Source organism: Portunus trituberculatus, chromosome 32 (assembly GCF_017591435.1).
Source record: "Portunus trituberculatus isolate SZX2019 chromosome 32, ASM1759143v1, whole genome shotgun sequence".
NCBI lineage: Eukaryota > Metazoa > Arthropoda > Malacostraca > Decapoda > Portunidae > Portunus > Portunus trituberculatus.
The window spans coordinates 4,456,956-4,475,681 of NC_059286.1; the positions used below are offsets into that span (position 1 = coordinate 4,456,956).

Below are 18,726 nucleotides of genomic sequence, written 5' to 3' on the forward strand. Positions count from 1 at the left end.
CAACGATATGTATACAAAAAACTTAAACTTGTTCTCTACTTTCTCGTGTCTGGGATGAGTCTGCCCTACGCCCAGCCAGCTCGTTACACAATCGCATCAAGGAACGGCGTATCTGGATGTTTGGGACTATGTTGACGTTATCCTTGTCTCTTAAGGAATCAAAACATCCTGCGCTCTGAATAACACATCCAGCTCTGCCGACTTGTTTTGACAGCCATACCCACCCACACTACACTCCTATTGCCACATTTTACCACTTCCGCCCCTTGCAATGTAATGGCTGTTAATATGAGTAAGGAGATAACACTGACTAACACTACTACCACTTCTGCTACCACTACTAACACCCACCTACACTATATCCTGCCATTGCTACATTTTATCACTTCCGTTCCTCGCACTGTAATGGCTGTTAATATTTTTTTTCTTGTGTTAAAAGGAAAAACTGGCCAAGGGCAACATAAAACGAAATAAAAGGCCCACTTGGTTGCCAGTTCTCTTGCAGTTCCGAGAGAGTTAGCCAAGAAATAAGGGATAGATGTCCTGAAACCTAACACTACTACCACTGCTACTACTACTACTAACATTGCCCTTACTGCTGCAACTACTGCTCCTATGTACTCCTCCTACTCTACAACACAAATACAATCCTCTCACACTGTAGGAATTATAAAAATGTACATATTTGTCGACCTTTTTCATCCGCACACCGCACGTCTTTCCCTTTCTCCATCGCCCTTCCCTTTAGCAGACCTCGCTTTCACCTTCTCCCTCCCCGCCACGCACAGCCCGCCCCTACACACTCCAGCAAACACCCGTCAGGTACAGACAACAGAGACAGGTAAACATGACACAACTTCCTCTTCTTATATAAACAACTCGAATGAATGCACTGTAAAGAAAACGAGAGTGCGGTGTTAACTTTTGTGGAAATCTCGTATCATTATAGTTATTCAGTTTTTGGGAAGGTTTTATGCGCGTGTGCTTGATGTTGTTATCTCTTGTTATTTTATCATGTGGATGTGTACTGTGGTTTTTTTTTTTACTTTCCTAGTTCATTTTTTTTTTTAATTGATTTTAGCTTCCAGTGACATTCGACAAGGTTAGAAATGAGGCATTATATCTAGTTGGGTATATAATCTACGTGTTACAGTATTTTATCAGCGATTATACAGTGAAATGTGTTCATTATCATTAAACAAAAGTTACAATGGTGAAATTCCCTCATGTACAGTCCCTACACACACACACACACACACACACACACACACACACACACGAATGAGGGAGACAGGGAGGGAGAATGAAACATGAGGAGACAAAAAAAAAACGCAGTAGGAGGAGGAAGATGAATAAGAGGATGTGGAGGCGGCGGAAAAGAAGGGAGGAAAGGAGGAATAAGACGAGGAGAAGAAGGAGGAGGAGGAGGAGGAGGAGGCAGAGGAGGCCGGGTAAGGCAGTGGGTAGTGGTGCAGCAGCAGACGTCTGAGAAAATAAACACATTTCCGAGCAATGTTACTGAAAATGAAGCGAGGAACGTCCGTTTTCCTTAACTGGTAGTGTTGGGGGAGACTTGCTTAATTCCCACCCCTTAGAGCAGAGGGGCCGCGAGACGGATGGCGGGGCTGAGGAGGGCAAGCCATAGGAACTCCGTCACAATTAGACCCATTTAGCGAAATTATGAAGGATGCAGCTCATGTCTCTGGTATTAAGAGGTTGTACAGGAGACGGTGAGAAGTAGAGTTGTAGAGGAAAACGTGATATGATGACTGTACTGCAGGAATAAGAGGAGGAGGAGGAGGAGGAGGAGGAGGAGGAAAAACGAAAAAAAACAAAGAGGAGTAAAACGAGGTGGAGAGAAGGAAGAAAGTATAGAAGAAATGAACAGAATGAATGAATGAAGCATGAATAGAAAAAAAGAAAAAAAAAAAACAAGGAGGGATATTCTGGCAAAAAAAAAAAAAAAAGATGTTGGCTGGAGGAAACGAACAAATGAAGCAAGAGAGAGAGAGAGAGAGAGAGAGAGAGAGAGAGAGAGAGAGAGAGAGAGAGAGAGAGAGAGAGAGAGAGAGAGGGTGAGGGAAAGAAAAGAGAATTTGGTGAGCGGAAATAGAGCAAATAAAGAGGAGTAAGGAGGAAGAAAATATGAAGAAAAGAGGAGAGTAGGGGGGAGGAGGAGGAGGAGGAGGAGGAGGAGGAGGAGGAGGAGGAGGAGGAGGAGGAGGAGGAGGAGGAGGAGGAGGAGGAGGAGGTTTTCACTAATGTATGTGGGTCGCTTCCTCCATACCCTTCCTCCTTCCTCCACTCGTAACACACACACACACACACACACACACACACACACACACACACACACACACAACAGCAGCAGCAGCGGGTGATTTATACAAGGAATCTGTTTACTTGCTTGACTCTATGCATTCAGGAAGCGAGGAACAAGTTGACTTTGGTATGAAACTTTATGTGTATAGAAGTTATTTTTGTTACCATTGTTGTTGTTGGGAGCTTATGTAAAACTAACCTTTATTTTTGGCCTTTCTTCCACGTATCTGATGGATTTGACTTTAAACTATTGCGCGGGAATGAATACTGACATGTTGACCTTAGAATCATTTTTGTGTGTTGTTCTTCGCGTTCTGGTATTTAACTTTCTATCAAGAGGAGTAACATATATTTTTTGTCTTGAGGGTCAGATTCACTCCATACACCCCTTGATCACCATGACGTGTTTCCATCTTCATTCTGGTTACTATCTGGTGGTTTTATACAGCTTCAGAAACTTATGTGGGGTATTAAAATAGTGAAGACTGTGACCATTAATCTTCTGACCTCCACAGACCCTTCCTAGTGTCAATAAAGTGGTCTAATCGTACACAAATCTCAAGGTAAATATGTGTCACAGTATTGAAGGGGTTAATTCCTCTTTCATGCACATATGGAAGGGAGAAGGTGACGCATTTCCTTCTCAACATCAATGACTTTTCGTATTCCATTGTCTCTCTCTCTCTCTCTTTCTCTTCTTCTTCAACTTCTTATTCGTCTTCTCTCTCCTTCCTCCCTTCTTCCAACATCTTAATGCATCCTTCATTGCACGAATTTGTCTTTTCTTGAACGCTTCTTCCCTTCTCCCCTTCTTTGTTTAATTTATAGTTGTTTATCTCTCTCTCTCTCTCTCTCTCTCTCTCTCTCTCTCTCTCTAACTTACTTCCCCTTCTTTCCTAATTATTGTTCTTCAGTGTTGTTATTGCATTCCGTCGTGTCTCTCTCTCTCTCTCTCTCTCTCTCTCTCTCTCTCTCTCATTATTACCCCTACAAAGCATTTTCATCCTCCCTCTTCCTCTCCCTCTCTCTCTTTAAAGAAAACGTTTGGCATCATTGTTTCCTTAAATTAGATCCTTAACCGTACAAATCCTCCTCCTATCCTCTTTTTTTCCTCTTTCTTCTTTCATCCCTTTCTTTCTCTTCCTCTATTCCCTCGCCTCCCTATTTCCCTTTTCTTCTATTACCGTAATGGATTATATTCTCTGTCTGTCTCTCTGTCTCTCTCTCTCTCTCTCTCAAGACTCCAGGTACAAATACATTAAGTTTCTATCGTGCTTTCTTTCTTCACGTATTCCTTGCCCTAATGTTTCTTTCATTATGTTTACGTAGAGTTTGCAGGTCCATTTCTACTTTCATAAGCGTTCCTTGGTTGATTTATTTGCTTTTTCGTGGTTGTGGAAGCGAAGTTAATGATTGTGAAGGGTGGGGGTGGTAGTAGTAGTAGTAGTAGTAGTAGTAGTAGTAGTAGTAGTAGTAGTAGTAGTAGTAGTAGTAGTAGTAGTAGTAGTAGTAGTTGTTGTTGTTGTTGTTGTTATTGATGTTTTTGTTAAAGAATGTGCAATAAGGATGAGGAGATAAGATAAAGAGAGGAAGAGGAGGAGGAGGAAACAAAAAAGAGGAGAAAGAAAATAAGGAGGAAGAAGAGCAGGAGGAAGTGGACAGGAAATAGAAAAAGACAAACTGTTGACCACTTAAAAGACAAACAGAACACAAACAATATACCCCAACGCACCACAAATACCAGAAAAAAAACACAGAAAATTATCAACAAAATCAAGTAAGCTGGGACGTATAAGAAGTGGGGAATTCAACCAATGGACACCTTCAGTATAGTCGTCGCCCGTCGCTCAGGTAATGGTCCAGGTGAATACAGGCCACGCACACGCTAATCTCTACAATTTGACACCAAAATCTCCACTATATAACCCGGGATTAACGACGCCAGCCATACACGACACGGCGGTGGGAATCTGTCGGTGTATTAATGCTATGAGAGAGAGAGAGAGAGAGAGAGAGAGAGAGAGAGAGAGAGAGAGAGAGAGAGAGAGAGAGAGAGAGAGAGAGAGAGAGAGAGAAATTGCTAACGCTATAACCACAAAAACATGATAAAAGTACGTAAATTAAAAGCTACATTCTTTCTGGTTCAACATATTACCACCACCACCAATGCTGCTACTACAACCACAAAAATTATGACACCTATTACAGCTACTAACGCACCACCACCACCACCACCACTGCTACTATAAGCTCTCCAGTATTGGTAAAACTGTCGCATTTTCTTCAACCACACTCCTTGCTACCACTGAACAGAGAGGAGGAAAATATAAACATAAATAAACGCGACCATAAATCACGACCATAAATTAGCAAGCGCAGATAGAAAGATTAAAAAAGGAGATAGTAGGAGTAATGGAGTGGAGAGACAGACTTAAGCAAGCACTGATAAAACACAGTGGTATTATTAGTAAAAGAAAAAAATTTGTCTTGCCACACTGCATTTAGTAATATCTAGTTACCAATGTTTTATTAGCTTGTCATCCTTTAGGTCTGCATCACTTCACTCTCTTATTAATCCCTTCAGTACTGGTAATAAATTTTACCAGGAGTTTTGTGTACCATAAGACCATTTTATTGATATTAGTAAGGGTGTATAGAGGGCAGAAGATTAATGGCCACGGTCTTCACTATTTTAATCCCAATACAAGTTTCTGAAGCTGTATAAAATCATCAACTTGTAAGCAGAGTGAATATGGAAATGCGCCATCATAGTGAAAGGGTTAACATTACTTCAACTATTATTAATACTTACATAATTCAACACCACATACTCTTACTTATGTTACATCTTTTAATAATCTCACCACCATAATAAAACCAGGATAAAAAAAATAATGCATATTACTTGTATCATCCATCGTTATGAGTTTAGTTCATGATACCTCGAATCTTATTTCACTTATTTCTATTCACGTCAATAGGTTGTCTTTATGCATGCGAATGTACCAACACCTCGTCTGGTTTCCTATGTGAGCACTCTTTATTTACTTTCTTTTCCGCGTGTGGTACTTCTAGGATACGAGAAAATTATGGCATGACTGGTGTGAACTGTAGTGGCATGTGGTCCATAGCTGAAGGAATGACAAATGGATAGGAGCAGCCGAAGGAATGATGCAAATACAATGAATAGACCGCACGTACAATGACCCAGTGGCGGCGAAAATACAATACTTTCCTTCATGATATTCTGATAATCTATACATGAGCAGGAATGTCCCACGCGACGAGTGGCATCGTAACTTATCGCTCAATTCCAGCAGCAGTAGTAGTTTTAGTAGCGGGTTAAATTTATGAGTTGAACACTGCAGGCATTGTTCAGATACTTTCACCCACGCTGGCACTAACCCAGTATGGCAGAGTGAGCTTATGTGGCACTGCTCAGAATCATTATGTGACTGAAATCATGTGCATTCCTCATTTGCGTCTCTTTCATTTCTTATTTTTCCTCGTTCTCCACTTCTCTCTCTCTTCTATTTCTCATGAGCGTTTGACTCTCTTTTCTCCCACATATTCGTTCCTCAGTTTCTCTCTTCTGTTCGTCAGCTAATCAGTTGGTGATGAAGATAGAAACAGACAGACTCATAACAAGGATCCGTCACGCTGCCTGTCCTCTCACTGTCCACTCCTGTTTTCACTTAAAGGGCAATAAATCACTGCGTTCGTCCGCCTTCTCGTCTCCTTTTTAGCGGCCCCTCAGTTCGCCGTCCTCAGCGTCGGAACAGTGGCGTTGCGTTGCAGCATAACAGTGATGAGTGGCCCAATAATTTATCCTCAGAATGAAGAGGGGATGGTTCTATCTGGCTAGTGAATTATATCCCGCGGAAAGCATCGTTCATTTGACTAAAACTTGTAACGCAGCAATTTAATATGAGTGGGAATGTGGCGTGAGGCGTGCGTGGCCGGAGGCTGTGGCGTGCGAGGCGGTGGACGCCACGAGCTGCTAATAACGAGGCACGAAGGTTTGCTCGACTGTGAACTTGTAGTAACGCAGAGGCATTAATCAAAAAGTTCGTTAGGCTGGCGATGCGAAGGTAATTTTCAGTTTGTTTGTTTTTGGTGAGCTTGTATGTATGGTGTGTGCGTGCCTCAGTAACTTGTATCCTTGAGGCCGCAGCGTGACGGTGACTTGTTAAGACGCTCCACGAAGCACAGGCACCCCACATTCGCACATACACACAAACACACATAGACACACACGCACACGCAACAACTGCAACGTTATCACGATCTGTCCTTACCTCCTACATGCTGGTCATCTAGCTCAAAGGCCGTCACTGCCGTGGCCAGCACGACCAACACGGCGAACACTTTCACAATCATAATCACTGTATTTCCTTGTCACTTCATTTGCATCTATGCACACGCTAGCCGAGGGCGTTTATCAGCAACCACAGTGCGGCACCGGTCGCGCTTCCAAGCCCATTCACGGTGCGGCGGAGCGCGAGCGACACACCCTCCTCGTCTCACTGTTAGACACACACTGAGGTAAACCCACGAGTTGCCCACTGCCATCCAGGTACGCCGGGGGGTCCTGCCCTCTACCGGCTTCTTAAGAAAGCTGCCCACGCTGTCCCAGGTGGGGGCATGCGGTGGTGAGCAGTGTCCTGCGCTCCCTCCTCGCCTCACGCAACACGTTCCGGCTGACAGCGGGAATAACAACCAGACGCGTGGAGGACCCGAGGTGAGGCTGCCATACACACACACTGTTGACTGGAGGGCCGCTGAGGGCTGACTGGCTGCCTCACACGCAGGAGTAGCTTGGCGCCGCATCCCCCGCCGGGTCTGGGGTGGGCGGGCGCGGCGGCGTTGCGGAGCGAAGCGGATGTCGTATAAAAAGAAGAGAAATAGAGCTGTTGTGAGGCAAGGGAGTGACCGACACGCGCGGCATTCCACTCCTTGGAAAACGATACTCCTTAAATAGTTGTGTACATGAAGATATACTTTGCACAGATTCGTGAGCGCTGAGTTAGTCCTGAAGAGGGAGGAGGACGTGAAGATTACTGCAGGTGACGTAAAGGTGACATGAGCTCTGAAAACACCACCAGGAGGACACTTGGGGGAACCTTCATGAGCACCTGCAGAAGTGAGTCTCCCGAGGCATCATTTATCAAACTCAGTCCCGTCATCGTGCTCTTGAAGGCGCCGCGCTCAAGTGAAGTGAATAATGCCTTGACGCCCTGTGAAGCCGCGCACCCCTGGACTAGTGACCAACGAGCAACACAAGCAGCTGCCAAGTGTGCGGCTGACAACAAGGTGCGGCGGTTGAGAGTTCAATGCCTGCAGATTTTGGGTGGGAGATGCAGCGCTCTCTCTCACACAACACCATTTGCATCAGATATATATATAGTTTGATACTCATCTTTAAGTGGTGATGCAACGCTTTCTAAATTACGACACTCTTCCCTGCACCATCAACTGACTCAGACGTGCACTTGGAAACACAGGTAATGAGACAAATAAATGAGTGTGCACAGGTGTAGCAGGGCAAGGCAGTGTTTTATGTAAGCACTAGTATAAAGACGTAACTAATATTTGTAGACAAGCAGCTGTGACATGAACGCCACACGCTGACGCTAGCATCTCAATATCATCTTTCGCTTTTTAACTTGATACCCCCCCCTCCCTCTCTCTCTCTCTCTCTCTCTCTCTCTCTCTCTCTCTCTCTCTCTCTCTCTCTCTCTCTCTCTCTAAAACTGAGGATTACGTTAATTACTTTAGGTGTCATTACTTAGTCCTCCTCCTCCTCCTCCTCCTCCTCCTCCTCCTCCTCCTCCTCCTCCTCCTCCTCCTCCTCCTCCTCCTCTGTAAACTGCTGCACACGAGGGTAAAGATGTACCTTAATTATTGCACAGGTTTAGCGGGAAGACAGGTGCGGCGGGAGATTAACTCGAAAGAAAAGCGAAATATTATGACCTGGTAATCATATTTCGCTTTGTATGTGTGTGTGTGTGTGTGTGTGTGTGTGTGTGTGTGTGTGTGTGTGTGTGTGTGTGTGTGTGTGTGTGTGTGTGTGTGTGTGTGTGTGCAAAATATAAAACTGCCGGGCCGTAAAGTGAAAGGGATGAATAAATAAAACAGGTAAAGGTAGAGCAAATAAAAATAACAAAAAAATAAAAAAGGACATACCGTGACAGGACGATGAGAGGAAGGAGCAAAAAAAAAAAAAAAAATGTATACATGTATGTATGGATATGTGTATGTACTTGCATGTGTGTGAATGTGAGTCTGTGTATACGGGTGAGAGTATATTTACTTATACTTGCACACACACAACTACCCATCCACCCAACTTACAACACACACACGCACACACATACACACACACATACACCATCCACATCTCTCCTGCATTGCCACAACCTTTGAAATCACTCCTGTACTCCATTGCTCCTCCAACCTCTTCCTTTCTGTAGGTAATCCCAAACGTTATTTCTTCCCGAGGTTGACAATATAGCGAGCGCTCCATGTAAATACGGTTGAGCAGAAGACAATACAGAATAGATATGTTGTTTTGAAGGGGAGTGTGTTGCCCTGTCGGCGTTGGGGTCAAGAGGGAGGGAGAGAAATGGCCTATCATCTCAAGGGCTTGGCGTGGAGGAGAAGACGCAGGAGGGAGAAGGAGGAGAGGAGAAAGATGAGGTAAGACAAGTAGGAGGAGACGAGGAGGCCATGAGAGGATACGAAAGGATGTGAGGGGAAGGATGCGAAAGAGAGGATAAAAGGAGGAGGGATAGAGAGAAGGATAGTGATGCGAGGGAAATGTGGATGCTAAAGGAAGGGATAAATGTGTGAGAAATATGGAAGAAAAGGAGGAAGAGGCGAAGGAGGAAGGGGAAACGCGGGAAGAATGAGAGCGTGAAGGAAGGACGAAAAAATGACGACACGAGTGCGTGTAACATATTGAGGAATAAATTGGAGATGAGAGGCAGAGAGAGAGAGAGAGAGAGAGAGAGAGAGAGAGAGAGAGAGAGAGAGAGAGAGAGAGAGAGAGAGAGAGAGAGAGAGAGAGAGAGAGAGAGACACACACACACACACACACACACACACACACACACACACACACACACTCTCTCTCTCTCTCTCTCTCTCTCTCTTCTCCATACATTAATTCTGAATCTCTGAGTTTGTGTTGATGATATTATTGTCTTTAATAGATCACTATATATTTTGAGGCAATTTTTAAGTCACAAATAGCAAAGAAAACCGAAATAGGAGAGGTTATCATTATTTTTGTTTTTGCGCATTGAACTAATACTGCTACTTTCGAAATGCCAAAGTTTAGCCTGTTGGAAGGTGAAGATAAACAGTTGATTTAATTTTTGCCTTTTAACAAATGGTAAAAGGGAAATAAACGAAAAATAAAACTCAGATTTACTACAGAAACAGTATGTACAAAAGTTAAAGGGAATATGTATTGGTGTAGGAATATGTGTGTGTGTGTGTGTGTGTGTGTGTGTGTGTGTGTGTGTAGACGCCATGGTGACCAGACTGGTTTCCATGTGCTCCGGGAGCCCGTGATTCAGGCCTATATATGGATATGTATTGCAAAATAAGTTCACAATTTGCCGTACAAGAATGGGAAGTACATTACCAAGTGTTCAGTGCCAATTGTATACTAGGTATTACAGAATCCCTGAAATGCCACAAGAGTGAACAGTACATACACACTGACTTTCAACCTCCCCGTCAAAGCTGTAATGTTTTTTTTTTTATACCAAATACCAATTCACCTGTGAAGATTGTCTGCGAACACAACTCGGACGGGAAAGTGGTAGACCTTTTCTTTTGGCAGACACTTTAATTGAAAAAGAAAAAGCAGATTAAGTAAACCTAAGAAAATATAAGGGGAAAAATAAGTGAAAAATGAAGATGAATGAATCAAAACATGGCTTGGAATGTGATCTGCAACACAGTTTTAAAAGATCAGAATGGCACAACTTTCATGCAAGACCAAAGAATTAGTGAAAGTGACCCGATGTAAAAGATCTGTTATTTCTACAACACAACAGGTGCATCCTTGGTCGGAATGGTCGTGATTGCCAGCGTGCACACCCGAACCAGTACAACAAGTCTAAAACACATGTCCGTGACTGCGTGAGAGGCTGCAGAAATGGAAATAAGTTCCCTTACCTACACCTGCCTATGTGTGATGACTATGAAAGCAGGTGTGAGTGCCTTAATTTACAAATCAAAAGGCTACACGTAAAAGGCACCCGCCGCCACCTAGCACCACAGCACAGGACTGGCCACCAATCAGCCTCCGACCAATTCACGCCTGGCAACTCAAGCACATGTCTCCAACCCTCAGCCATGAAGCGAGTCACCAAACCGTAATAATCCAGGGCCCATCTAGGTTATCCTGTATCAGTCGCACAGCGACCTCGTCATCCGTACTTAAAGATACACTTACAAGTACACAATACATTATATACTAATTCTAAATATTTGGCCCATTAACAGGCCTAAGTCCTGTGGTCCCCATACATGGGGATCATGTCTTATTTAACTATAGTTAACTATAGACTTGACTCACCGAAATTGCGGTTCATTTTCTGGTGAAACAAACTCAGCAAATGCAAAAAACATGACAACAGACAGTCACACGATAACAACAGTGCCGTAGCAGTGCAGCATTCACCCACCCCAGTGGTTCCCAGCAACAAATACTTACTTTCAGAAATTGATTAGTTTCTAAGGAATATACCAAACCAACTCAAGTCAACGGTATGACTGACTGGATGGTGCTGGACGGCACACAGAACATGCTAGTGGAGGTGCATTAACGTGGCCAAGGGAACCAGACTATTGAGTGCCTGCAACTACTCTGTGTGTTTCACTGTTTGATCTGCTGCAGTCTCTGACGAGACAGCCAGACGTTACGCTACGGAACGAGCTCAGAACTCATTATTTCCGATCTTCAGATAGGCCTGAGACCAGGCACACACCAAACACCGGGACAACAAGGTCACAACTCTTTGATTTACATCCCGTACCTACTCACTGCTAGGTAAACGGGGGCTACACGTGAAAGGAGACACACCCAAATATCTCCACCCGGCCGGGGAATCGAACCCCGGTCCTCTGGCTTGTGAAGCCACCGGGTGTGTGTGTGTGTGTGTGTGTGTGTGTGTGTGTGTGTGTGTGTGTGTGTGTGTGTGTGTGTGTGTGTGTGTGTGTGTGTGTGTGTGACGAAAACGAAACTGTCTACCAATGATTGACTTCGGGCGACTCGATATATTTCCTCCAGCTAGCGCACAACAATTTACGACCTTAAGTGAATGACATCAAAGCTCGTACTGACCCGGAATGTTTTGTTATGCAAGTTACGCCGAGGAGTGTCTTTCTCCAAGGCGTCGATGGCTTCTATGAATAAAATATAGATACGACAGAAATCTATCCCGGCCTTCGTTTTCTTTTCAAAGGGACGCCGAGAGAGAGAGAAGAGGAGGCGGGGAAGGAAGGGAAAAAAAGGGGAAAAAAAGAAAGGAGTGTGGATAAGAGCTCAAGGAAGGGTGTGAAGGTGTGAAGGAGGGAGAAGGAACAGTGTGAGAAAAAAAATGGTAAGGAAAGGTGCAAAAGGAGAGTGAAGAACAGGAGAGAAAGAGAAAGGAATAAAAGAGGTCAAGAACAGGGGAGAAGTGTGAAGGAAAACTGTGGACAAGGGGTGCAGGAAGGTGTGAAAGAAGGAAAGTGTAAGGAAAATATAGGATAGATATGAAAACGAAGGAGAGTGTGCAGGGAAAGTGAAGATAAAGGAGATAAAAACAGGGGTCAATTAATTGAGATGAAACGAATAATAGATACATGACAAGGAAAATGGAGAAATTAACTTAGTAAAAAAAATAGAAGGAAAATTAAGGAAAATGGCGATGATGTTTAAGATCTACAGGAATAGAGAGAGAGAGAGAGAGAGAGAGAGAGAGAGAGAGAGAGAGAGAGAGAGAGAGAGAGAGAGAGAGAGAGAGATGCAAGAAGTTACAACAAACTTAATTGGCCTAACTTAATTATCTTTTATAGCGAACCAACCATCTGATCTCGGAATACATGTTTATTTACCTCTCTCTCTCTCTCTCTCTCTCTCTCTCTCTCTCTCTCTCTCTCTCTCTCTCTCATGTCACCTCCCCTTTACTTTCTTGACTCTCGCTCTTTCTCATCTGTCTCACCTTCGCTCATTAAGAATCTAGTGAGGTGAGTCTTCATTTTCCAAACCAAGGAGAGTGACGACAAGACTGAACGCAGAGGTATTTACTGTGGCGAGGCGGAACTGGCGGCAGACAGCGGCGGAGGAAGACTGAAGGGAATGACAGTCTATAATTAAGGAGGAGAGGAAGTAGGAAAAGAAAGTCGCGGTGAAAAGAAGGGATCAGCGACAGTAATTAAAGGGAGTAGAAGCTGCAGATGTGTATGTAAAAGTAGTAGTAGTAGTAGTAGTAGTAGTAGTAGTAGTAGTAGTAGTAGTAGTAGTAGTAGTAGTAGTAGTAGTAGTAGTAGTAGTAGTAGTAGTAGTAGTAGTAGTAGTAGTACGAAATTGCACAAGAGGAACTTGAAGAAGCAGACAACGAAAAAATAACCATAGTAGATTACGTGTTCCCACATGGATTGTAGGTACATTAAAGAGACACACGCGCGCGCCACACACACACACACACACACACACACACACACACACACACACACACACACACACACACACACACACACACACACACACACACACACACACACACACACACACACACACACACACACACACACACACACACACACACACAAAGCCACTCTCTGACATGTCAAAACACCCTTATACACAAATATACACAGACAGACATGCGGGAAGGGGAGGATACGCAGGGAGAAAAAGAAAGAGAGAAGGGGGAAGTGAGGGAGGGAGGAAAAAAAATAAAAGTGAGGGAGCACAGGCAGAGAGGAAAGGAAAAAAAATGTAGAAAAAATGGTGAGATGTAAATCAACGAAATGGAGAAGTCTGTCTTCGCCACTCACAGAATCAAAGTATATATAAAAAAAAGAGGTACAGTTTTTTTCTCCAAGTCACAGGAAACAAAATATTGAAGGGCATGTCTGAAGGAAATAATAATAAAAAAAAAACGTTCAGTGCAGTTCGTGTTTGTAGATTGTGTCAGAGGAACCATTGATAAATCGCCTCTTACTTGCCTTCCTTCCTTTCAATCACAGGTGGTATATGATCTCCCTGCGGCGCCTCAACTGCCACTCAATCACACCATCCATCACACCTTTCATCTTTTCACCTTCATAATTTACACTGAACGCTGATGTTTACTTCTTTTTATCTTATTCTTTTAGTTAGATTTCTTTTTAGATAAGTATTTTCATTTCTTTTCTCGTTTCTGCTCGTAATAAACAAGTGACCAATCAAGTTATATGTCAATAATATCAATCAATCAATGCTACACGTTCCTTTTATTTTACCTTCATAATTTACACTTGTTTCTTTTTTGTCTTACTTTCTGGCAAGGTATTTTCTTTTCTTTTCTCGTTCCTACTCGTAATATACACGTGACCAATCAACTTATATGTCAACAATATCAAAGTGCTATTCCATGTTTATTTATATGGTTTGCATTGACCTGTCGTATTTAGAACATTAAACCCTATTTTTTAAGACTTAGGAACACACAAAAAAAATAAGTGAAGCTGCAGGAAGCCATCAAGCCTCACGTGACAGCTTCTTCATGGAATTTCTCTGTATATCTGCCAGAACATTGTTAGATTATTTCTTTCCTGCATTTAATTCTTTAGTCTTCGTCAAACTGTGACTGGAGATAAAAAAAAAGAATAAATAAATAAAGAAAAGAAAAAGAAAAAAAAAAAGAGCACAACATTTTCTTAATCTCTAGTTTCCTTATCTGAACAAAGAATGTATATAGATGTGAATATATCTTAACATTTTTCAGTGCATGTCTCAGGATACAGAATACTCTATGAGCCTTTCTAATGGTGAGTATAAAAAGTATATATGAATAAAAACACTTTGAGCTTTTTACCTTCGAGAATCTCTGGCAGGTGAAGAAAAGATAAAAGATTTTTTTCGATGAAGGAAGGAAAATTATATTGAGAGAGAGAGAGAGAGAGAGAGAGAGAGAGAGAGAGAGAGAGAGAGAGAGAGAGAGAGAGAGAGAGAGAGAGAGAGAGAGAGAGAGAGAGATAAGAGACGATAGGGAGAAAAAAAAGTGAAGGAAAAATAATACATTAGTGGTTAGGAAGGGAAGGGAAACAAATAGGGAGGGGATTGAGGTAAACGAGGGAGAGAAAGGGAGAGGGAGAGGGCGAGAAAGAGAGAAGAATGGAAGGGGAAACTAAGATAAACAATGGGGAAAAAAATAGACTCTTAAGAGAAAAAAACAAAAGACCTGTAGAAATGGAGACGGATGAGGCAAAAAACATAACGAGGAGGAGAAAAAATGAAAAGAGAGAGAGAGAGAGAGAGAGAGAGAGAGAGAGAGAGAGAGAGAGAGAGAGAGAGAGAGAAGAACCCCACACCAACACGCCGTAACCATGATGTCTAATTGCCAAACTTGCGGACTACACTAAGAAAGTCATTATCTGTCTCGCTTGCCTTGTCCCTCGGGAGATGAATGCTGTTCCCGCGTGTTATTGAGGCAGGTGAGTCCGTGGTCTTGCCTGGAGGACGCGGGGGAAGCTACCAAGAGGCGACGCAGGTGTGGGAGGACGGCTGGATATGCGTAAGTAATTGGTTAAGACTTAATAAGGAAGTTATATGTTCTTAGCTTAACTTCCAGAGCGAGGCTGATGAATAGGTAAAAGGAAGGCGAAAGGAAGGAATAGTTAGTGCAAGGTATGAGTAGTGAGTGATTTGGAAAGTAAGTCGATTTAAGGGTTGTATCCTTTTTAGTTTTTGTTTTCACCTCTTTAATTAGTTTGTTTCCTGTTTATTTTCAGTTTTAATTTTCTTTCTATCGTTCTTTTTCATCTCCCTTTCTCTTCCCTCCTTTTCCTTGTTTTCCTGCACATTTGCTTTTTTCTTCTCTGTTCCTGTTTATTTCATTTGTGTTCTGTTTTTTCTTATCAGTATTTTTTCTTCCATTTCTCCACCTCTCTATTTCTCTCCGTCTTTCTTTTCCTCTGTTCTTACTCTCTTGCTTTTACTCCCTTCTCTTCTTTTATATCTTTACTCACTTCCTCTTACGTCTACCTCTTTCTGCTACTTTTCTCTATATCCTCTCCACTTATTATTTTCTCTTTTCTCTTTCTCATTTTCCTGTTCGCTCTCCTTTCACTCCTCTTCCTGTTATGTCAAGGAGAGAACAACATGTCACTTTAAAGAGATGCGTTAATTACTTGAAAGAATGAACGTTAACGACACAATTACGAGAAGAGAACATTCCTGAAGTTTCGCGTTAACGAGGCACTGGGAACGATGTACAGATGACGTGTTTATCTATTTCCCTCCTCACTGATGCATGTTCCTGACGTGTTTCCCTCCCTTGTCCACTAAATGATCTCCTTCCATATCTCACCTCTTGTATTGATTCCCTTCCTAATGTGTGTTTAGTTGTATTAATCTCTTTTATTTTTGTTTTAGTTGCATAAAAAATCTTGCACATGTTTTTTTCGTCTAATTCATTGTCTATTAAATGATCCCTTTCTATATCTCACCTCTTGTATTGATTGCTAATGTGTGTTCACTGATATTATTTTGTTTTATTTTGCTTTAGTTACATAAATCTTCTTATACATGTAAATATATACTTTTTTTCGTCTGATCTCTTTCCATCTCATTTGTTCTCTTATCGAATATTGTATGATTTTAATTTCTTAGTTGTTAGTTGTATTTTCTTATCTATACGCATATGTAATCTGTTTTTTTCAACTTTTCATCCAGATCTCTTCCTATTTCTTTTCTCTTATTCTCTTCTTCATGTATGTTCAATAACTTTATAATTTTGCTTTAAACTAAATAAATTCTCATTATATGTGTATGTCTATTTTCTTATTCGTTTTTCTTCTTTTATTTCTTCTGTGTGTGTGTGTGTGTGTGTGTGTGTGTGTGTGTGTGTGTGTGTGTGTGTGTGTGTGTGTGTGTGTGTGTGTGTGTGTGTGTTTCTTTTTCTCTGTCACACATATATACCTATCCTTGCGTATGGGAGGAGGAGGAGGAGGAGGAGGAGGAGGAGGAGGAGGAGGAGGAGGAGGAGGAGGAGGAGGAGGAGGAAGAGGAAGAGGAAGAGGAGGAGGAGGAGGAGGAGAAAGAAGAGGATAAAGGAGGAGGAGGAGGAGAAAGGAAGAGGAGGAGGAGGAAGAAGAAGAGAATGGAGGAAAGGAGAATAAAGAGGAGAAAGGAGGAGGAGGAGGAGGAAGAGTTCAAAGACAGATTTATGGGATACGTTCAGTGTGTTGTCCAGTGTAGGCAAACGTTCACTCGCATTCATTCCTCTCATCCATATTTCAACACCATATCACAGCTGGTAATTGAGGCGGAGGCGGGGGGGGTGACGGGTGGAGAAAGGACGGGAGAGGAGGGAGAGATGGGGCGGGGGAGTAGATAACGCCGTTTGACAGATAGATATATAAATGGATATGAATAGAGAGAGAGAGAGAGAATAGGTACTGGTAAGATTGAGTAGAGTTGACGTGGAGGTAGATAGATATGAGCATTTTGTCATTAATCTTCCGTAAACAACAAATGAGAAAAATGACAGGCAAGTGTGAAATTGCTTACCAGAGAGAGAGAGAGAGAGAGAGAGAGAGAGAGAGAGAGAGAGAGAGAGAGAGAGAGTAAAAACGGTGGTAAGGAGATAGAAAAGGAAGGGAAAGAGAGGAAAAGAGATTGAAATATGGAGGCAAAGGAGGAAACAAGGGATGGAAGGACGGAAAGGAGAAAAAGGACATGAAACGGATGGTAAATGAAGGAAGGAAGATCAATAGTGAAAAAAAGAGAATTGGAATAAAAATGGGGGAAGGAGATATGGAACCCTAGGAAAGAAAAGTGAATAGAGGATGTAAAGAAGGATAAAAAAAGACATTAATAGATAAAAGAGAAGAGAAGAGAAAGGGAAAGGAAGAAGAGATAATGTAGAAGAAAAAAGTAACAATAAAGGAAAATTAAAGAAAGATAGGGAGAAGAGGGAAGAAATGAAGGAAAGGATGGATAAAGGAGCAAAAGTGAAACAATAAGAAAATAAATAAGAACAGACAGAGGTGAATAAAAAATAAAACGAAATAAGAAAAGGAAGAAACAGAGATACAGTAAAAGAGAAAATAAGGAACAATAAAAGAAAGAGAGAGAAAAAGATGAAAAAAAATAAAAGAGGGAAATGAAGATAGTAAACTGTGGAAAAAAAAAAAGAGAGAGGGAGGTTGGAAGTGAAGGAAGGAGGGAAAGGAGAAATAAAAAGAGAGAGAGAGAGAGAGAGAGAGAGAGAGAGAGAGAGAGAGAGAGAGAGAGAGAGAGAGAGAGAGAGAGAGAGAGAGAGCGGCAAGACAAGACACGAGAGGCAGGGTAAGAGGGGTAGGAAACTAGAGGCAAGTGCAAGACGTTTCAGAGTATGTCGCTCGCGTGTCGGCCATATATTTTTCGCCAGCACCTCACCAAACTGTGCTCTGCCTCGTGGGGTGAGCAATGCCGGGTTCGTGTAAAGAGAAGACTCCTCGAGCAGCCTGGCAGACGGATGGAGGGAGGGAGGGAAGGAAGGAGGCAGGGCAACGCAGCAAGGATAGACAAGAGCAGCGTGTACCGGCCAGTTTTAACAGTGGCAGCGACGATGTTATGGATGTGAGAAGTTGTCTGAGTTGGAACAAGTGGCTGACGAGAGTAATGGCCGCGGGGATGAGAGAGAGAGAGAGAGAGAGAGAGAGAGAGAGAGAGAGAGAGAGAGAGAGAGAGAGAGAGAGAGAGAGAGAGAGAGAGAGAGAAAGATGAGTAGGTGGATGGAAGAGCGCATGGAGAAGAGGAAGAGGAGGAGAAAGAGATGAGATAAGGAAGTATGAGAGTGAAATGAGAGAGAGAGAGAGAGAGAGAGAGAGAGAGAGAGAGAGAGAGAGAGAGAGAGAGAGAGAGAGAGAGAGAGAGAGAGAGAGAGAGAGAGAGAGAGAGAGAGAGAGAGAGAGAGAGAGAGAGAGAGAGAGAGAGAGAGAGAGAGAGAGAGACTTACGAGAGGGTGACAAGTATTTTCAAACACTGGATGAAGGATATGATCTCATTTGCAGACTCAAGGTTAAGGAGAAGACACAGAGGGGCGGGAGAAAGACTAATGAATAAGGGAGTGAGATAGAACTGGCTCTAATCCCTCAGTTGACCCATTTGCGGACGAACGCACACGGAAACTCCCAAAAGAGCGAAGACAG

General features: G+C 42.7%; 1 protein-coding gene across 8 annotated transcripts in view; it reads right to left on the reverse strand.

The window, feature by feature from the left end:
* LOC123511891 (hemicentin-1-like) overlaps positions 1-18,726 on the reverse strand; it is an 867,319-nt gene that overhangs the window by 257,873 nt on the left and 590,720 nt on the right. The window contains exon 1 of one of the 8 annotated variants that reach the window (XM_045267955.1): positions 6,621-7,192. The exons of 6 other annotated variants lie outside the window; for them this stretch is intronic. In XM_045267955.1, the coding sequence (XP_045123890.1) occupies positions 6,621-6,702 (82 nt within the window). In that variant the 5' untranslated portion in view covers positions 6,703-7,192. Of the gene's footprint in view, positions 1-6,620; positions 7,193-18,726 lie in introns of those variants that run through there. One more of the 8 variants, XM_045267954.1, reaches the window with a different exon arrangement.